The sequence below is a fragment of the Salvelinus namaycush genome, chromosome 8 (genome assembly GCF_016432855.1).
Source record: "Salvelinus namaycush isolate Seneca chromosome 8, SaNama_1.0, whole genome shotgun sequence".
NCBI classification, from domain to species: domain Eukaryota; kingdom Metazoa; phylum Chordata; class Actinopteri; order Salmoniformes; family Salmonidae; genus Salvelinus; species Salvelinus namaycush.
Genome location: NC_052314.1, coordinates 63,905,293 through 63,927,102, shown reverse-complemented (window position 1 = coordinate 63,927,102; position 21,810 = coordinate 63,905,293). Strand labels below are relative to the sequence as shown.

The 21,810-nt window shown below is 35.9% G+C and overlaps 1 protein-coding gene and 1 long non-coding RNA gene across 2 annotated transcripts in view; one reads left to right on the top strand and one right to left on the bottom strand.

Moving 5' to 3' along the window:
• The first annotated feature begins 2,850 nt into the window (after positions 1 to 2,850).
• Positions 2,851 to 3,540, top strand: LOC120052000. The gene is made up of 3 exons (XR_005477344.1): positions 2,851 to 2,967; positions 3,075 to 3,175; positions 3,504 to 3,540. It is a non-coding gene; the product is annotated as an uncharacterized LOC120052000 (long non-coding RNA).
• Positions 3,541 to 4,042: 502 nt separating this feature from the next.
• LOC120052235 (zinc finger protein 827-like) overlaps positions 4,043 to 21,810 on the bottom strand; it is a 117,358-nt gene continuing 99,590 nt past the window's right edge. The window contains exon 12 of the mRNA XM_038999058.1: positions 4,043 to 4,143. Coding sequence (XP_038854986.1) covers positions 4,043 to 4,143 — 101 coding nt within the window. The remainder of the gene's footprint in view (positions 4,144 to 21,810) is intronic.

Below are 21,810 nucleotides of genomic sequence, written 5' to 3'. Positions count from 1 at the left end.
ACATGGTATTTGGTGGCCAGTCAAACTCTGGGGGGAAGTTTCCCTTAAGTATAGATCTATGATCAGCAATCCCTTCCCTGATCCTAACCTTAACCATTTGTGGAGGAAATGCAAAACTGACCCAAGATCAGCGTCTAGGGACAACTTCCCCCTACACCACCAGTCACAGAGTGAGATCCATAATGTGTTCTCCATTTGAAGGCTGGGGGTGCTGTAAACTCAGTCAGGATATATGTAGTGTATATGTCAATTAACAGGATCCCAATTAATTTTAGCACATCCAGATTTGGGACCCTGTGAAATCACACATACATCATATGGCATGATATAGAGTCATATCATGTACAGTAGTATATTATCAAACTAAGGCTGGTGCAAGTCACGTGGTGGCTTGCTGATTGTGTTGTGTTGAACTCACACTTTGGTTGACTGATAAAGAGTTTCACTACCTAAAGTCACACAGACCCAGGACAGTGCAGGGAGAAGACACAGCTACAGACGTACATTAGAGTTGAGGTTAGAAGTAGAAGTTACTGTATTTGAGTACAAGTGTGTTAAGATGTCAGAAGGAGTCTATGAAAACACAGATGGATTTGAAGACAACAAACGTAATGCAATGAAGAACACAGACATCGATGGCCAATTATATGGCAACGTAAGATCCTTCAAACCCAGTCCAAGAGATGGAGTTGTTGCTTCAGGTAAGATTGCATGAACACACACACACACACACACACACACACACACACACACACGCACAAATTACACACAATATATTAAACAAGTGAGCTTATCCTGTAGTACTCTAGCTTTATTTGTCCCAATCCTGGATGATGCAGTAAAACACATTTCCAAAGATCTTTAATAATGTGTGATTCAGTACATGTTCAGTGGTGGAAGAGACCCTCTGGAGTTGCTGCAGTGTGTCTGGGGCTGCTGTGTGTCCTAATACTCTTTGAAAGTCAGTCTGTTGTCAAGTTACATATAAGCACAATATCAAATGCTCATATTTGATTGTTGTTCCTCCATATGGGTCCCAAAAGAGGGAAGTGAAGTGGATCTTTTCTGTCATTCAACCAGCTGTCACTCAAAATCTCCTCGACCAATCAGGTTCATTAAGAGAGAGGGAGGCAGGTTGTCTAACGGTTAAGATTGATTGGCCAGTAACCGAAGGGTGCTGCATCGAAATCCCGAGCCGACCACGTGAAAAATCTGTTGATGTGCCCTTGAGCAAGGCACTTAACCTGTCGTGTAAGTCGCTCTGGATAAAAGTGTCTACTATATAACTAAAAGGTCATTCTAGAGGAGAGCCCTGGTGGTTACTGTTGTCATCTCATCCTCACTGGTTAAGACTACCCACCCTCAATATCCACTTGGACCAGTTTGTAGTGTCAAATCTTTTGTCTGGACATTATAATGACCCATGTTTTGTAGTCCTGGACCTCCTGAACATGTTGATGTATATCTGGGAGTAAACAGAGGGTCCAGATCAGCAGAAATGTGAAAGGAAGGGGGAGTTCTGGAAACTACCTGAATTATTTTGGGGCTGTTAATTCCCCTCTATGATCTATATCTTCCTGGTGTGACAGTGTCCTGTCCATCATCACAAATAGCAAGTCCCATTCCCTGGACAGGAGGACTGTGTTGAGATACACTCTGGACAAGATGACCATGTAGAGACATGGAATGATTTATATTGTGCCGCAGAAAATATTTTAACAATAAACACTATGACAACCTCTCATACAAGCACACATTCACACAAGTACACACACAATTACTCACTCAAGCATGCAAACTTGTTCTATTTTATGTATTAGCACAACCACAACTACCCGTGTCATTTTGTTGATACTTCCCTTGAGTTAACACCTCCAGCAGTCACACAGACAGAGACACACAGATGACTCAGAGACAGAGACTTAACGTATAGAGGGTTTGCAGTTGCTGTACGACGCCTCCTGGCGGCCATGTTGGAAGACCACCACATTAATTCTAGAAGCAGAGACTTAATGTATAGTAGACCTACATAGAAAGAAAGACCCAGGTATTGTTAAAGATGTCAAAGGTCATCTATGCTGAACCAGATATGAACAAGAAGGTCAAGTTTAACAGAGGTGAGATGGAGGATAGGATTGTGGATATCTACATCAGTGCAGACACCCTGAGAGACGATGAGACCAGCACCAAGAGAGAAGAGACAGCAGACACTGCCCCTGATAATGGACCAGGAGACCAGCACTCAGGTGACACACACAGACACACACACAAAACATAACAGTCTCTTGTATGTGTTCACAGAGCCTGATAGCTCAGTGAAGAGACCCTTCCTAGTTGCTGCAGTGTGTCTGGGGCTTCTGTGTCTTCTCCTACTGGCTGGGATCATAGGCCTGTCTGTCTACTGTGAGTTTGTGTCCAAGTTCATTGCTTATCACCTAGTTATAGGAGGTGCTGGTTACTATGCCTAATTACCTGGTGTTTTACCTAATAACTGTGTTTACACTTTATAGATAACAGAGCAATTAAAGATTCTGAGAATGAAAGGAACAAGTTGTTCCAGAGTTTCTCCCTCTATAAAATCAACGCAACTGAAGAGAGAGACCAGTTACAGACCAGATACAACAACCTGACTGAAGAGAGAGACCAGCTACAGACCAGATACAATAACCTGACTAAAGAGAAAGGCCATATTCAGGCAAAGCTTTTTGTGATAGGTGAGATATAACTGTGATTAATTAGACGTAAAATCAACAGTAATTATATATCAATGGGTTTATGAGTACTGTTTAAGTATCTCAATGTGTTCAACTTTGCTCTTCAACAGAGCAGCAATGTCAGGAGGGATGGAGATACTTTGACTCCAGTTTGTACTTCCTGTCTACTGAGAAGAAAACCTGGGAGAAGAGCAGACAGGACTGTCAGGGGAGAAGAGCAGACCTGGTGATCATAAACAGCAGAGAGGAACAGGTGAGAGAGAGAGTCGGAGCAAATATAATTTTCCTCAGTACACTAATATGTGTGCAGTATTTTATAAATATCTTAAAATGTGCTATCTTTATCTTTCTCAACAACAGATATTTCTCTTCAACCTCCACCTGAGAGCCTGGATTGGTCTGACTGACTCTGTTACTGAGGGGACCTGGAAGTGGGTGGACGGCACCCCACTGACCACAGGGTGAGAGATTTGAACATTTTACCTTGTGATATGGAGATTAAAAACAACAAAGATATATTGCTTCCAATCATGTTCATCAGAATGTATGTTTCTATTCATGGATGTTATTCAATGAGAACTATAGATGTATCATAATAATCAGTCATATTTTTCGTTTAAAATGTCATTATATAATAAAAAAATATCATTGTAAATGGCCCTTTCTGTATAACGGTATGCTCATCTTTCAGAATTTGTCTTTAAAATTGTAAAACATAGGACTATGTGTATAAATTAGGAGGATGTTTGTACCACAGTGTCTGACTGTCTGGTTCTCTGTGTTGTTTAGGTACTGGGGGACAGGACAGTCTGATAATGGTGGTCTGTTCTCTGTGTTGTTTAGGTACTGGGGGGCAGGACAGTCTGATAATGGTGGTCTGTTCTCTGTGTTGTTTAGGTACTGGGGGACAGGACAGTCTGATAATGGTGGTCTGTTCTCTGTGTTGTTTAGGTACTGGGGGACAGGACAGTCTGATAATGGTGGTCTGTTCTCTGTGTTGTTTAGGTACTGGGGGTCAGGACAGCCTGATGATTATGATGTGCAAGAGGACTGTGTTGAGATATTCTATGGACAAGATAACCCTGTAAAGACATGGAATGATGACAAATGTGGCACAAATCACAACTGGATCTGTGAGAAAGTGGTGTAACAATAACCTACTGTAACAAACAGTCTCTCTCGCTCTGTTATTGTTATTATTATGCTGATGGTTGAATACAGTACTTAATGGTTAAGTGGTGATTCCACCTGGTGGTTAAGGTGAGAGATGAACTCACCATAGAGGAGAAAAAGTTATATTACAGAGTTGCCTACGGGCTCTTTTTCAATTAGACCTTACTCGATTCCTCCTCACATCCTCTCTCTTTGACTCCTTCTCCAAACACATTGGAGAATAGAATCCTAGGGGAGGGACCTTGGACCTTCTCCTCTAATAGGGTTGAGATAGAAGGAGAGGAGATAGGAGAGGAATCTAGGAAAGACTATTTGAGATAGAGCCTTAGTGTCAGAGAGACATAGAGGAGGAAGAATAAATTAAGAGAGTGAGGAAGAGAAAAAAATGATTCTTGTTTAGATTTAGAGGAGAATATGTAGACATATTGTACTCTGTAAAATGATTCTTCATTATTTTTATTAGAAACATGTCATGTGACTTGCCATAGGCTTATGCTTAGTAAAAAAAAAGTGTGTCCAATTATTAACCCTCAATCAATCAAATGTATTTATAAAGCCCTTCTTACATCAGCTGATGTCACAAAGTGCTGTACAGAAACCCAGCCTAAATCCACAAACAGCAAGCAATGCAGGTGTAGAAGCACAGTGGCTAGGAAAAACTCCCTAGAAAGCCCAAAACCTAGGAAGAAACCTTAGAGAGGAACCAGGCTATGAGGGGTGACCAGTCCTCTTCTGGTTGTGCCGGGTGGAGATTATAACAGAACATGGCCAAGATGTTCAAATGTTCATAGATGACCAGCAGGGTCAAATAATAATAATCACAGTGGTTGTAGAGGGTGCAACAGGTCAGCACCTCAGGAGTAAATGTCAGTTGATTTTCATAGCCGATCATTCAGAGTAGTATCTCTACCACTCCTGCTGTCTCTAGAGAGTTGAAAACAGCAGGTCAGGGACAGGTAGCACGTCCGGTGAACAGGTCAGGGTTCCATAGGCGGAAGGCGGAACAGTCTAAACTGGAGCAGCAGCACGGCCAGGTGGACTGGGGACAGCAAGTAGTCATCATGCCAGGTAGTCCTGAGGCATGGTCCTAGGGCTCAGGTCCTCCAAGAGAGAAAGAAAGAGAGAAAAAGAGAGAAAATTAGAGAGAGCATACTTAATTTCACACAGGACACCGGATAAGAAAAACAAATCCAGATATAACAGACTGACCCTAGCTCCCCGACACATAAACTACTGCAGCATAAATACTGGAGACTGAGACATGAGGGGTCAGGAGACACTGTGGCCCCGTCCGACAATACCCCCGGACAGGGCCACACAGGCAGGATATAACTCTGCCTCTCCTTGTTCGGGCGGCGTTCGGCGGTCGACGTCACCGGCCTTCTAGCCATCGCCGATCTACTTTTCATTTTCCATTTGTTTTGTCTTTGTCTTACACACCTGCTTTCAATCCCCCAATTACTTGTTCATTATTTAACCCTCTGTTCCCCCATGTTTGTTTGTGAGTGATTGTTTATTTGTAATATGGTCTGTTATTGTGGGCTAGTATTATTGTGTTGTATTTGTGGATATACTTGAGTAAATTACGTTTATTACTCATATCTGCTGTCCTGCGCCTGACTCCTCAACACCAGCTACACACAGGCATTATTACAACATCATGTTTCCGAATGACATCACCAAGAGTTAAAATATATAGTGAAAACAATAGTGGTCCTAAAACGGAGCCTTGAGGAACACCGAAATTTACAGTTGTGTCAGAGGACAAACCATCCACAGAGACAAACTGATATCTTTCCGACAAAAATATCTAAACCAGGCCAGAATTGGTCCGGGTAGACCAATTTGGGTTTCCAATCTCTCCAAAAGAATGTGGTGATCGATGGTATCAAAAGCAGCACTAAGGTCTAGTTGCACGAGGACAGATGCAGAGCCTCGGTCTGACGCCATTAAAAGGTCATTTACCACCTTCACAAGTGCAGTCTCTTCAGCTTCAGCGTTTCATATACATTGTTTGTCTTCAAGAAGGCAGTTAGTTGCAATGCAACAGCTTTTTTTTAAATTGAGAGGAATGGGAAATTCGAAATAGGCAGATATTTTATTATATTTTCTGGGTCAAGGTTTGGCTTTTTGATGAGAGGCTTTATTACTGCCACTTTTAGTGAGTTTAGTACACATCCGGTGGATAGAGAGCCATTTATTATGTTCAATACAGGAGGGCCAAATAGGGTCCAATATGCAACTTGAAGGTTTGGAGGCCATGATTATTTTCATCAATGTGTCAAGAGATATAGTACTAAAACACTTGAGTGTCTCCCTTGATCCTAGGTCATGGAAGCGTTGTGCAGACTCAGAATAACAGAGCTTTGGAGGAATACGCAGATTTAAAGAGGAGTGCATAATTTGCTTTCTAATGATCATGATCTTTTCCACAAAGAAGTTCATGAATTTATCACTGCTGAAGTGAAAGCCATCCTCTCTTGGGGAATGCTGCTTTTTAGTTAGTTTTGCGACAGTATCAAAATAAATTTTTGGATTGTTCTTATTTTCCTCAATTAAGTTGTAAAAATAGGATGATCGAGCAGCAGTGAGGGCTCTTCGATACTGCATGGTACTGTCTTTCCAAGCTAGTCGGAAGACTTCCAGTTTGCTGTAGCGCCATTTCCTTTCCAGTTTTCCCGAAGCTGGCTTCAGAGCTCGGGTATTTTCTGTACACCAGGGAGCTATTTTCTTATGACAAATGTTTTTCGTTTTTAGCGTTGCGACTGCATCTAGGGTATTGCGCAAGGTTCAAATGAGTTCCTCAGGTAGGTGGTTAACAGATTTTTGTACTCTTATGTCCTTGGGTAGGCAGAGGGAGTCTGGAAGGGCATCTAGGAATCTTTGGGATGTCCGAGAATTTATAGCACGGCTTTTGATGATCCTTGGTTGGGGTCTGAGCAGATTATTTGTTGCGATTGCAAACGTAAAATAAAATGGTGGTCCGATAGTCCAGGATTATGAGGAAAAACTTTAACCTTTCTAGGACTGGGGTTCCGCTAGCGGAACTCCTCCCACATTCCACTGAAAAGGCAGAGCGCGAAATTCAAAAAATATTTTTGAGAAATATTTAACTTTCACACATTAACAAGTCCAATACAGCAAATGAAAGATAAACATCTTGTGAATCCAGTCAACATGTCCGATTTTTTAAATGTTTTACAGCGAAAACACCAAGTATATTTATGTTAGCTCACCACCAAATACAAAAAAGCACAGACATTTTTCACAGCACAGGTAGCTTGCACATAACCAACCAAACTAGCCAAGAACCAACCAAACTAACCAAGAAACAACTCCATCAGATGACAGTCTTATAACATATTATACAATAAATCTATGTTTTGTTCGAAAAATGTGCATATTTCAGGTATAAATCAGTTTTACATTGCAGCTACCATCACAGCTACCATCAGAAATAGCACCAAAGCAGCCAGAGTAATTATAGAGACCAACGTGAAATAACTAAATACTCATCATAAAACATTTCTGAAAAATACATGGTGTACAGCAAATTAAAGACAAACATCTTGTGAATCCAGACAATATTTCCGATTTTTTTAAGTGTTTTACAGCGAAAACACAATATAGCATTATATTAGCTTACTACAATAGCCAACCACACAACCGCATTCATTCATCAAGGCACGTTAGCGATAGCAATAGGCACGTTAGCGATAGCGAATAAACCAGCAAAAGATATACATTTTTCACTAACCTTCATCAGATGACAGTCCTATAACATCATATTACACAATACATATATGGTTTGTTCGAAAATGTGCATATTTAGAGCTGAAATCAGTGGTTATACATTGTGCTAACGTAGCATCTTTTTCCCAGAATGTCCGGATATTTTTATGACACTCACCTATTCTGACCAAATAACTATTCATAAACGTTACTAAAAAATACATGTTGTATAGGAAATGATAGATACATTAGTTCTTAATGCAATCGCCGTGTTAGAATTCTAAAAATAACTTCATTACGACATCTAGCTTACGTTATTGCGAGAGAGTGTCCAAAATCTGGGTGCTAACTAAAAGTAAACATGTTCGACAGATATATGAAATAGCATCATAAAATGGGTCCTACTTTTGATGATCTTCCATCAGAATGTTGTACAAGGGGTCCTTTGTCCAGAACAATCGTTGTTTGGTTTTAGAATGGCATTTTTCCCTCTCGAATGAGCAAGCAAAACTAGCCAAGTGGCGCTAAGCTCTCCTTCGTCACCAAACGCAAAGAACGCAACACGCCTAAACTCCCGAAAAAAATTCAATAATCTAAAAAAACTATATTGAAAAAACATACTTTACGATGCTATTATCACATTTATCAAATAAAATCAAAGCCGGAGATATAAGACGTCTATAACGATTGCTTTTCAGAAGCCAATACTGGTGACCTTTATGCGCTTCCTGAACAAAGGAATTCTGGGGTCATGACATTCCAAGCTGTCTCTTTTAACCATAGAAAGAGCTTGAGACCCCATTTCACCTCTCACAGCCTATTGACATCTAGTGGAAGGCGTATGAAGTGCATGTATAGTCATAAATCTCAAGCAAAATGATAGGAAGGGCCTGGAACAGAGCCTCGATTTGAGATTTTTCACTTTCTGACAGGAAGTTTGCTGCAAAATGAGTTCTGTTTTACTCACAGATATAATTCAAACGGTTTTAGAAACTTGAGAGTGTTTTCTATCCAATAGTAATAATAATATGCATATTGTACGAGCAAGAATAGAGTACGAGGCCGTTTAAATTGGGCACCTTTCATCCAAGCTACTCAATACTGCCCCTGCAGCCCAAAGAAGTTAAGTATCCAATCACATTCAGTCCCAACGATGAGGACTGTGTTGAGGTGTCCTGAAGGATGGAGGCTGTTGGGATTCAGATGTTACTTCCTGTCTACTGAGAGGAAAACCTGGGTTTACAGCAGACAGGACTGTCTGGAGAGAGGAGCAGACCTGGTGATAATAAACAGCAGAAAGGAGCAGGTGTGAGAGTGAGAGAGTGAGAGTGAGAGTGAGAGAGAGAGATTTATATGCTTATGAATCATGAAAATTATTAATACTCACATTTCCCAAACACACTTCTCAATATCTCCACACTGATGACTTTATGGCCATCGAGTGCAAGCCATCACATGACTTCCATATGAACGATGCCACAAACAGTATAACCTTGCAAAGTAGAACTTCCTGCTTGAAGGTGATTGGATACTTAAGACATTCTATCAACTGTAGTGGACCAAAGAGAGATATCAGAGAGGTACCTGGTGGAGAAGCACATTAGACCAACTACATAGCTACTTGTCAGTACAGTTAGAATCATACAGTAGATATTACCATTAGGAGTCAGTTAGAAAGGTTATCATACAGTAGATATTACCATTAGGAGTCAGTTAGAAAGGTAATCATACTGGAGATATTACCATTAGGAGTCAGTTAGAAAGGTAATCATACAGTAGATATTACCATTAGGAGTCAGAAAGGTAATCATACAGTAGATATTACCATTAGGAGTCAGTTAGAAAGGTAATCACACAGTAGATATTACCATTAGAAGTCAGTTAGAAATGTAATCATACAGTAGATATTACCATTAGGAGTCAGTTAGAAAGGTAATCATACAGTAGATATTACCATTAGGAGTCAGTTAGAAAGGTAATCATACAGTAGATATTACCATTAGGAGTCAGTTAGAAAGGTATTCATACAGTAGATATTACCATTAGGAGTCAGTTAGAAATGTAATCATACAGTAGATATTACCATTAGGAGTCAGTTAGAAATGTAATCATACAGTAGATATTACCATTAGGAGTCAGTTAGAAAGGTAATCATACAGTAGATATTACCATTAGGAGTAAGTTAGAAATGTAATCATACAGTAGATATTACCATTAGGAGTCAGTTAGAAAGGTAATCATACAGTAGATATTACCATTAGGAGTCAGTTAGAAAGGTAATCATACAGTAGATATTACCATTAGGAGTCAGTTAGAAAGGTAATCATACAGTAGATATTACCATTAGGAGTCAGTTAGAAAGGTAATCATACAGTAGATATTACCATTAGGAGTCAGTTAGAAAGGTAATCATACAGTAGATATTACCATTAGGAGTCAGTTAGAAAGGTAATCATACAGTAGATATTACCATTAGGAGTCAGTTTGAAAGGTAATCACACAGTAGATATTACCATTAGGAGTCAGTTAGAAAGGTAATCATCAGTAGATATTACTTTTAGGAGTCAGTTAGAAAGGTAATCATATAGTAGATATTACCATTAGGAGACAGTTAGAAAGGTAATCATAAAGTAGATATTAGCATTAGGAGTCAGTTAGAAAGGTAATCACACAGTAGATATTACCATTAGGAGTCAGTTAGAAAGGTAATCATACAGTAGATATTACCATTAGGAGACAGTTAGAAAGGTATTCATAAAGTAGATTTTACCATTAGGAGTCAGTTAGATAGGTAATCATACAGTAGATATTACCATTAGGAGTCAGTTAGAAAGGTAATCATACAGTAGATATTACCATTAGGAGACAGTTAGAAAGGTAATCATACAGTAGATATTACCATTAGGAGTCAGTTAGAAAGGTAATCATACAGTAGATATTACCATTAGGAGACAGTTAGAAAGGTAATCGTAAAGTAGATATTACCATTAGGAGTCAGTTAGAAAGGTAATCATACAGTAGATATTACCATTAGGAGTCAGTTAGAAAGGTAATCATACAGTAGATATTACCATTAGGAGTCAGTTAGAAAGGTAATCATAAAGTAGATATTACCATTAGGAGACAGTTAGAAAGGTAATCATACAGTAGATATTACCATTAGGAGTCAGTTAGAAAGGTAATCATACAGTAGATATTACCATTAGGAGACAGTTAGAAAGGTATTCATAAAGTAGATTTTACCATTAGGAGTCAGTTAGATAGGTAATCATACAGTAGATATTACCATTAGGAGTCAGTTAGAAAGGTAATCATACAGTAGATATTACCATTAGGAGACAGTTAGAAAGGTAATCATAAAGTAGATATTACCATTAGGAGTCAGTTAGAAAGGTAATCATACAGTAGATATTACCATTAGGAGTCAGTTAGAAAGGTAATCATACAGTAGATATTACCATTAGGAGACAGTTAGAAAGGTAATCATAAAGTAGATATTAGCATTAGGAGTCAGTTAGAAAGGTAATCATACAGTAGATATTACCATTAGGAGTCAGTTAGAAAGGTAATCATACAGTAGATATTACCATTAGGAGACAGTTAGAAAGGTATTCATAAAGTAGATTTTACCATTAGGAGTCAGTTAGATAGGTAATCATACAGTAGATATTACCATTAGGAGTCAGTTAGAAAGGTAATCATACAGTAGATATTACCATTAGGAGACAGTTAGAAAGGTAATCGTAAAGTAGATATTACCATTAGGAGTCAGTTAGAAAGGTAATCATACAGTAGATATTACCATTAGGAGTCAGTTAGAAAGGTAATCATACAGTAGATATTACCATTAGGAGTCAGTTAGAAAGGTAATCATACAGTAGATATTACCATTAGGAGTCAGTTAGAAAGGTAATCATACAGTAGATATTACCATTAGGAGTCAGTTAGAAAGGTAATCATACAGTAGATATTACCATTAGGAGTCAGTTAGAAAGGTAATCATACAGTAGATATTACCATTAGGAGACAGTTAGAAAGGTAATCATAAAGTAGATATTAGCATTAGGAGTCAGTTAGAAAGGTAATCATACAGTAGATATTACCATTAGGAGTCAGTTAGAAAGGTAATCATACAGTAGATATTACCATTAGGAGACAGTTAGAAAGGTATTCATAAAGTAGATTTTACCATTAGGAGTCAGTTAGAAAGGTAATCACACAGTAGATATTACCATTAGGAGACAGTTAGAAAGGTAATCACACAGTAGATATTACCATTAGGAGTCAGTTAGAAAGGTAATCATCAGTAGATATTACTTTTAGGAGTCAGTTAGAAAGGTAATCATATAGTAGATATTACCATTAGGAGACAGTTAGAAAGGTAATCATAAAGTAGATATTACCATTAGGAGTCAGTTAGAAAGGTAATCACACAGTAGATATTACCATTAGGAGTCAGTTAGAAAGGTAATCATACAGTAGATATTACCATTAGGAGACAGTTAGAAAGGTAATCATAAAGTAGATATTAGCATTAGGAGTCAGTTAGAAAGGTAATCATACAGTAGATATTACCATTAGGAGTCAGTTAGAAAGGTAATCATACAGTAGATATTACCATTAGGAGACAGTTAGAAAGGTATTCATAAAGTAGATTTTACCATTAGGAGTCAGTTAGATAGGTAATCATACAGTAGATATTACCATTAGGAGTCAGTTAGAAAGGTAATCATACAGTAGATATTACCATTAGGAGACAGTTAGAAAGGTAATCATACAGTAGATATTACCATTAGGAGTCAGTTAGAAAGGTAATCATACAGTAGATATTACCATTAGGAGACAGTTAGAAAGGTAATCGTAAAGTAGATATTACCATTAGGAGTCAGTTAGAAAGGTAATCATACAGTAGATATTACCATTAGGAGTCAGTTAGAAAGGTAATCATACAGTAGATATTACCATTAGGAGTCAGTTAGAAAGGTAATCATAAAGTAGATATTACCATTAGGAGACAGTTAGAAAGGTAATCATACAGTAGATATTACCATTAGGAGTCAGTTAGAAAGGTAATCATACAGTAGATATTACCATTAGGAGACAGTTAGAAAGGTATTCATAAAGTAGATTTTACCATTAGGAGTCAGTTAGATAGGTAATCATACAGTAGATATTACCATTAGGAGTCAGTTAGAAAGGTAATCATACAGTAGATATTACCATTAGGAGTCAGTTAGAAAGGTAATCATACAGTAGATATTACCATTAGGAGTCAGTTAGAAAGGTAATCATACAGTAGATATTACCATTAGGAGTCAGTTAGAAAGGTAATCACACAGTAGATATTACCATTAGAAGTCAGTTAGAAATGTAATCATACAGTAGATATTACCATTAGGAGTCAGTTAGAAAGGTAATCATACAGTAGATATTACCATTAGGAGTCAGTTAGAAAGGTAATCATACAGTAGATATTACCATTAGGAGTCAGTTAGAAAGGTATTCATACAGTAGATATTACCATTAGGAGTCAGTTAGAAATGTAATCATACAGTATATATTACCATTAGGAGTCAGTTAGAAATGTAATCATACAGTAGATATTACCATTAGGAGTCAGTTAGAAAGGTAATCATACAGTAGATATTACCATTAGGAGTAAGTTAGAAATGTAATCATACAGTAGATATTACCATTAGGAGTCAGTTAGAAAGGTAATCATACAGTAGATATTACCATTAGGAGTCAGTTAGAAAGGTAATCATACAGTAGATATTACCATTAGGAGTCAGTTAGAAAGGTAATCATACAGTAGATATTACCATTAGGAGTCAGTTAGAAAGGTAATCATACAGTAGATATTACCATTAGGAGTCAGTTAGAAAGGTAATCATACAGTAGATATTACCATTAGGAGTCAGTTAGAAAGGTAATCATACAGTAGATATTACCATTAGGAGTCAGTTTGAAAGGTAATCACACAGTAGATATTACCATTAGGAGTCAGTTAGAAAGGTAATCATACAGTAGATATTACTTTTAGGAGTCAGTTAGAAAGGTAATCATACAGTAGATATTACCATTAGGAGACAGTTAGAAAGGTAATCATAAAGTAGATATTACCATTAGGAGTCAGTTAGAAAGGTAATCATACAGTAGATATTACCATTAGGAGTCAGTTAGAAAGGTAATCATACAGTAGATATTACCATTAGGAGACAGTTAGAAAGGTAATCATAAAGTAGATATTAGCATTAGGAGTCAGTTAGAAAGGTAATCATACAGTAGATATTACCATTAGGAGTCAGTTAGAAAGGTAATCATACAGTAGATATTACCATTAGGAGACAGTTAGAAAGGTATTCATAAAGTAGATTTTACCATTAGGAGTCAGTTAGATAGGTAATCATACAGTAGATATTACCATTAGGAGTCAGTTAGAAAGGTAATCATACAGTAGATATTACCATTAGGAGTCAGTTAGAAAGGTAATCATACAGTAGATATTACCATTAGGAGTCAGTTAGAAAGGTAATCATACAGTAGATATTACCATTAGGAGTCAGTTAGAAAGGTAATCATACAGTAGATATTACCATTAGGAGTCAGTTTGAAAGGTAATCACACAGTAGATATTACCATTAGGAGTCAGTTAGAAAGGTAATCATACAGTAGATATTACTTTTAGGAGTCAGTTAGAAAGGTAATCATACAGTAGATATTACCATTAGGAGACAGTTAGAAAGGTAATCATAAAGTAGATATTACCATTAGGAGTCAGTTAGAAAGGTAATCATACAGTAGATATTACCATTAGGAGTCAGTTAGAAAGGTAATCATACAGTAGATATTACCATTAGGAGACAGTTAGAAAGGTAATCATAAAGTAGATATTAGCATTAGGAGTCAGTTAGAAAGGTAATCATACAGTAGATATTACCATTAGGAGTCAGTTAGAAAGGTAATCATACAGTAGATATTACCATTAGGAGACAGTTAGAAAGGTATTCATAAAGTAGATTTTACCATTAGGAGTCAGTTAGATAGGTAATCATACAGTAGATATTACCATTAGGAGTCAGTTAGAAAGGTAATCATACAGTAGATATTACCATTAGGAGACAGTTAGAAAGGTAATCATACAGTAGATATTACCATTAGGAGTCAGTTAGAAAGGTAATCATACAGTAGATATTACCATTAGGAGTCAGTTAGAAAGGTAATCATACAGTAGATATTACCATTAGGAGTACAGTTAGAAAGGTAATCATACAGTAGATATTACCATTAGGAGTCAGTTAGAAAGGTAATCATACAGTAGATATTACCATTAGGAGTCAGTTAGAAAGGTAATCATACAGTAGATATTACCATTAGGAGTCAGTTAGAAAGGTAATCATACAGTAGATATTACCATTAGGAGTCAGTTAGAAAGGTAATCATACAGTAGATATTACCATTAGGAGTCAGTTAGAAAGGTAATCATACAGTAGATATTACCATTAGGAGTCAGTTAGAAAGGTAATCATACAGTAGATATTACCATTAGGAGTCAGTTAGAAAGGTAATCATACAGTAGATATTACCATTAGGAGTCAGTTAGAAAGGTAATCATACAGTAGATATTACCATTAGGAGTCAGTTAGAAAGGTAATCATACAGTAGATATTACCATTAGGAGTCAGTTAGAAAGGTAATCATACAGTAGATATTACCATTAGGAGTCAGTTAGAAAGGTAATCATACAGTAGATATTACCATTAGGAGTCAGTTAGAAAGGTAATCATACAGTAGATATTACCATTAGGAGTCAGTTAGAAAGGTAATCATACAGTAGATATTACCATTAGGAGTCAGTTAGAAAGGTAATCATACAGTAGATATTACCATTAGGAGTCAGTTAGAAAGGTAATCATACAGTAGATATTACCATTAGGAGTCAGTTAGAAAGGTAATCATACAGTAGATATTACCATTAGGAGTCAGTTAGAAAGGTAATCATACAGTAGATATTACCATTAGGAGTCAGTTAGAAATGTAATCATACAGTAGATATTACCATTAGGAGTCAGTTAGAAAGGTAATCATACAGTAGATATTACCATTAGGAGTCAGTTAGAAAGGTAATCATACAGTAGATATTACCATTAGGAGTCAGTTAGAAAGGTAATCATACAGTAGATATTACCATTAGGAGTCAGTTAGAAAGGTAATCATACAGTAGATATTACCATTAGGAGTCAGTTAGAAAGGTAATCATACAGTAGATATTACCATTAGGAGTCAGTTAGAAAGGTAATCATACAGTAGATATTACCATTAGGAGTCAGTTAGAAAGGTAATCATACAGTAGATATTACCATTAGGAGTCAGTTAGAAAGGTAATCATACAGTAGATATTACATTTAGGAGACAGTTAGAAAGGTAATCATACAGTAGATATTACCATTAGGAGTCAGTTAGAAAGGTAATCATACAGTAGATATTACCATTAGGAGTCAGTTAGAAAGGTAATCATACAGTAGATATTACCATTAGGAGACAGTTAGAAAGGTAATCATAAAGTAGATATTAGCATTAGGAGTCAGTTAGAAAGGTAATCATACAGTAGATATTACCATTAGGAGTCAGTTAGAAAGGTAATCATACAGTAGATATTACCATTAGGAGACAGTTAGAAAGGTATTCATAAAGTAGATTTTACCATTAGGAGTCAGTTAGATAGGTAATCATACAGTAGATATTACCATTAGGAGTCAGTTAGAAAGGTAATCATACAGTAGATATTACCATTAGGAGACAGTTAGAAAGGTAATCATACAGTAGATATTACCATTAGGAGTCAGTTAGAAAGGTAATCATACAGTAGATATTACCATTAGGAGACAGTTAGAAAGGTAATCATAAAGTAGATATTACCATTAGGAGTCAGTTAGAAAGGTAATCATACAGTAGATATTACCATTAGGAGTCAGTTAGAAAGGTAATCATACAGTAGATATTACCATTAGGAGTCAGTTAGAAAGGTAATCATAAAGTAGATATTACCATTAGGAGACAGTTAGAAAGGTAATCATACAGTAGATATTACCATTAGGAGTCAGTTAGAAAGGTAATCATACAGTAGATATTACCATTAGGAGACAGTTAGAAAGGTATTCATAAAGTAGATTTTACCATTAGGAGTCAGTTAGATAGGTAATCATACAGTAGATATTACCATTAGGAGTCAGTTAGAAAGGTAATCATACAGTAGATATTACCATTAGGAGTCAGTTAGAAAGGTAATCATACTGTAGATATTACCATTAGGAGACAGTTAGAAAGGTATTCATAAAGTAGATTTTACCATTAGGAGTCAGTTAGATAGGTAATCATACAGTAGATATTACCATTAGGAGTCAGTTAGAAAGGTAATCATACAGTAGATATTACCATTAGGAGACAGTTAGAAAGGTAATCATACAGTAGATATTACCATTAGGAGTCAGTTAGAAAGGTAATCATACAGTAGATATTACCATTAGGGGTCAGTTAGAAAGGTAATCATACAGTAGATATTACCATTAGGAGTCAGTTAGAAAGGTAATCATACAGTAGATATTACCATTAGGAGACAGTTAGAAAGGTAATCATACAGTAGATATTACCATTAGGAGTCTGTTAGAAAGGTAATCATACAGTAGATATTACCATTAGGAGTCAGTTATAAAGGTAATCATATAGTAGATATTACCATTAGGAGTCAGTTATAAAGGTAATCATACATTAGATATTACCATTAGGAGTCAGTTAGAAAGGTAATCATACAGTAGATATTACCATTAGGAGTCAGTTAGAAAGGTAATCATACAGTAGATATTACCATTAGGAGTCAGTTAGAAAGGTAATCATACAGTAGATATTACCATTAGGAGTCAGTTAGAAAGGTAATCATACAGTAGATATTACCATTAGGAGTCAGTTAGAAAGGTAATCATACAGTAGATATTACCATTAGGAGTCAGTTAGAAAGGTAATCATACAGTAGATATTACCATTAGGAGTCAGTTAGAAAGGTAATCATACAGTAGATATTACCATTAGGAGTCAGTTAGAAAGGTAATCATACAGTAGATATTACCATTAGGAGTCAGTTAGAAAGGTAATCATACAGTAGATATTACCATTAGGAGACAGTTAGAAAGGTAATCATACAGTAGATATTACCATTAGGAGTCAGTTAGAAAGGTAATCATACAGTAGATATTACCATTAGGAGTCAGTTAGAAAGGTAATCATACAGTAGATATTACCATTAGGAGTCAGTTAGAAAGGTAATCATACAGTAGATATTACCATTAGGAGTCAGTTATAAAGGTAATCATATAGTAGATATTACCATTAGGAGTCAGTTATAAAGGTAATCATACATTAGATATTACCATTAGGAGTCAGTTAGAAAGGTAATCATACAGTAGATATTACCATTAGGAGTCAGTTAGAAAGGTAATCATACAGTAGATATTACCATTAGGAGTCAGTTAGAAAGGTAATCATACAGTAGATATTACCATTAGGAGTCAGTTAGAAAGGTAATCATACAGTAGATATTACCATTAGTAGTCAGTTAGAAAGGTAATCATACAGTAGATATTACCATTAGGAGTCAGTTAGAAAGGTAATCATACAGTAGATATTACCATAAGGAGACAGTTAGAAAGGTAATCATACAGTAGATATTACCATTAGGAGTCAGTTAGAAAGGTAATCATACAGTAGATATTACCATTAGGAGTCAGTTAGAAAGGTAATCATACAGTAGATATTACCATTAGTATTCAGTTAGAAAGGTAATCATACAGTAGATATTACCATTAGTAGTCAGTTAGAAAGGTAATCATACAGTAGATATTACCATTAGGAGTCAGTTAGAAAGGTAATCATACAGTAGATATTACCATTAGGAGACAGTTAGAAAGGTAATCATAAAGTAGATATTACCATTAGGAGTCAGTTAGAAAGGTAATCATACAGTAGATATTACCATTAGGAGTCAGTTAGAAAGGTAATCATACAGTAGATATTACCATTAGGAGTCAGTTAGAAAGGTAATCATACAGTAGATATTACCATTAGGAGTCAGTTAGAAAGGTAATCATACAGTAGATATTACCATTAGGAGTCAGTTAGAAAGGTAATCATACAGTAGATATTACCATTAGGAGACAGTTAGAAAGGTAATCATACAGTAGATATTACCATTAGGAGTCAGTTAGAAAGGTAATCATACAGTAGATATTACCATTAGGAGTCAGTTAGAAAGGGAATCATACAGTAGATATTACCATTAGGAGTCAGTTAGAAAGGTAATCATACAGTAGATATTACCATTAGGAGTCAGTTAGAAAGGTAATCATACAGTAGGTATTACCATTAGGAGTCAATTAGAAAGGTAACCATACAGTAGATATTACCATTAGGAGTCAGTTAGAAAGGTAATCATACAGTAGATATTACCATTAGGAGTCAGTTAGAAAGGGAATCATACAGTAGATATTACCATTAGGAGTCAATTAGAAAGGTAATCATACAGTAGATATTACCATTAGGAGTCAGTTAGAAAGGTAATCATACAGTAGATATTACCATTAGGAGTCTGTTAGAAAGGTAATCATACAGTAGATATTACCATTAGGAGTCAATTAGAAAGGTAATCATACAGTAGATATTACCATTAGGAGTCTGTTAGAAAGGTAATCATACAGTAGGTATTACCATTAGGAGTCAATTAGAAAGGTAACCATACAGTAGATATTACCATTAGGAGTCAGTTAGAAAGGTAATCATACAGTAGATATTACCATTAGGAGTCAGTTAGAAAGGGAATCATACAGTAGATATTACCATTAGGAGTCAATTAGAAAGGTAATCATACAGTAGATATTACCATTAGGAGTCAGTTAGAAAGGTAATCATACAGTAGATATTACCATTAGGAGTCTGTTAGAAAGGTAATCATACAGTAGATATTACCATTAGGAGTCAATTAGAAAGGTAATCATACAGTAGATATTACCATTAGGAGTCTGTTAGAAAGGTAATCATACAGTAGATATTACCATTAGGAGTCAATTAGAAAGGTAATCATACAGTAGATATTACCATTAGGAGTCAATTAGAAAGGTAATCATACAGTAGATATTACCATTAGGAGTCAGTTAGAAAGGTAATCATACAGTAGATATTACCATTAGGAGTCAGTTAGAAAGGTAATCATACAGTAGATATTACCATTAGGAGTCAGTTAGAAAGGTAATCATACAGTAGATATTACCATTAGGAGTCAGTTAGAAAGGTAATCATACAGTAGATATTACCATTAGGAGTCAGTTAGAAAGGTAATCATACAGTAGATATTACCATTAGGAGTCAGTTAGAAAGGTAATCATACAGTAGATATTACCATTAGGAGTCAGTTAGAAAGGTAATCATACAGTAGATATTACCATTAGGAGTCAGTTAGAAAGGTAATCATACAGTAGATATTACCATTAGGAGTCAGTTAGAAAGGTAATCATACAGTAGATATTACCATTAGGAGTCAGTTAGAAAGGTAATCATACAGTAGATATTACCATTAGGAGTCAGTTAGAAAGGTAATCATACAGTAGATATTACCATTAGGAGTCAGTTAGAAAGGTAATCATACAGTAGATATTACCATTAGGAGTCAGTTAGAAAGGTAATCATACAGTAGATATTACCATTAGGAGTCAGTTAGAAAGGTAATCATACAGTAGATATTACCATTAGGAGTCAGTTAGAAAGGTAATCATACAGTAGATATTACCATTAGGAGTCAGTTATAAAGGTAATCATATAGTAGATATTACCATTAGGAGTCAGTTAGAAAGGTAATCATACAGTAGATATTACCATTAGGAGTCAGTTAGAAAGGTAATCATACAGTAGATATTACCATTAGGAGTCAGTTAGAAAGGTAATCATACAGTAGATATTACCATTAGGAGTCAGTTAGAAAGGTAATCATACAGTAGATATTACCATTAGGAGTCAGTTAGAAAGGTAATCATACAGTAGATATTACCATTAGGAGTCAGTTAGAAAGGTAATCATACAGTAGATATTACCATTAGGAGTCAGTTAGAAAGGTAATCATACAGTAGATATTACCATTAGGAGTCAGTTAGAAAGGTAATCATACAGTAGATATTACCATTAGGAGTCAGTTAGAAAGGTAATCATACAGTAGATATTACCATTAGGAGTCAGTTAGAAAGGTAATCATACAGTAGATATTACCATTAGGAGTCAGTTAGAAAGGTAATCATACAGTAGATATTACCATTAGGAGTCAGTTAGAAAGGTAATCATACAGTAGATATTACCATTAGGAGTCAGTTAGAAAGGTAATCATACAGTAGATATTACCATTAGGAGTCAGTTAGAAAGGTAATCATACAGTAGATATTACCATTAGGAGTCAGTTAGAAAGGTAATCATACAGTAGATATTACCATTAGGAGTCAGTTAGAAAGGTAATCATACAGTAGATATTACCATTAGGAGACAGTTAGAAGGTAATCATACAGTAGATATTACCATTAGGAGTCAGTTAGAAAGGTAATCATACAGTAGATATTACCATTAGGAGTCAGTTAGAAAGGTAATCATACAGTAGATATTACCATTAGGAGTCAGTTAGAAAGGTAATCATACAGTAGATATTACCATTAGGAGTCAGTTAGAAAGGTAATCATTACAGTAGATATTACCATTAGGAGTCAGTTAGAAAGGTAATCATACAGTAGATATTACCATTAAGACGTCAGTTAGAAAGGTAATCATACAGTAGATATTCCATTAGGAGTCAGTTAGAAAGGTAATCATACAGTAGTATTACCATTAGGAGTCAGTTAGAAAGGTAATCATACAGTAGATATTACCATTAGGAGTCAGTTAGAAAGGTAATCATACAGTAGAGATTACCATTAGGAGTCAGTTAGAAAGGAATCATACAGTAGATATTACATTATGAGTCAATTAGAAAGGTAATCATACAGTAGATATTACCATTCGGAGTCAGTTAGAAGGTACTCATACAGTTAGATATTACCATTAGGAGGTCATGTTAGAAAGGTAATCATACAGTAGATATTACCATTAGGAGTCAATTAGAAAGGTAATC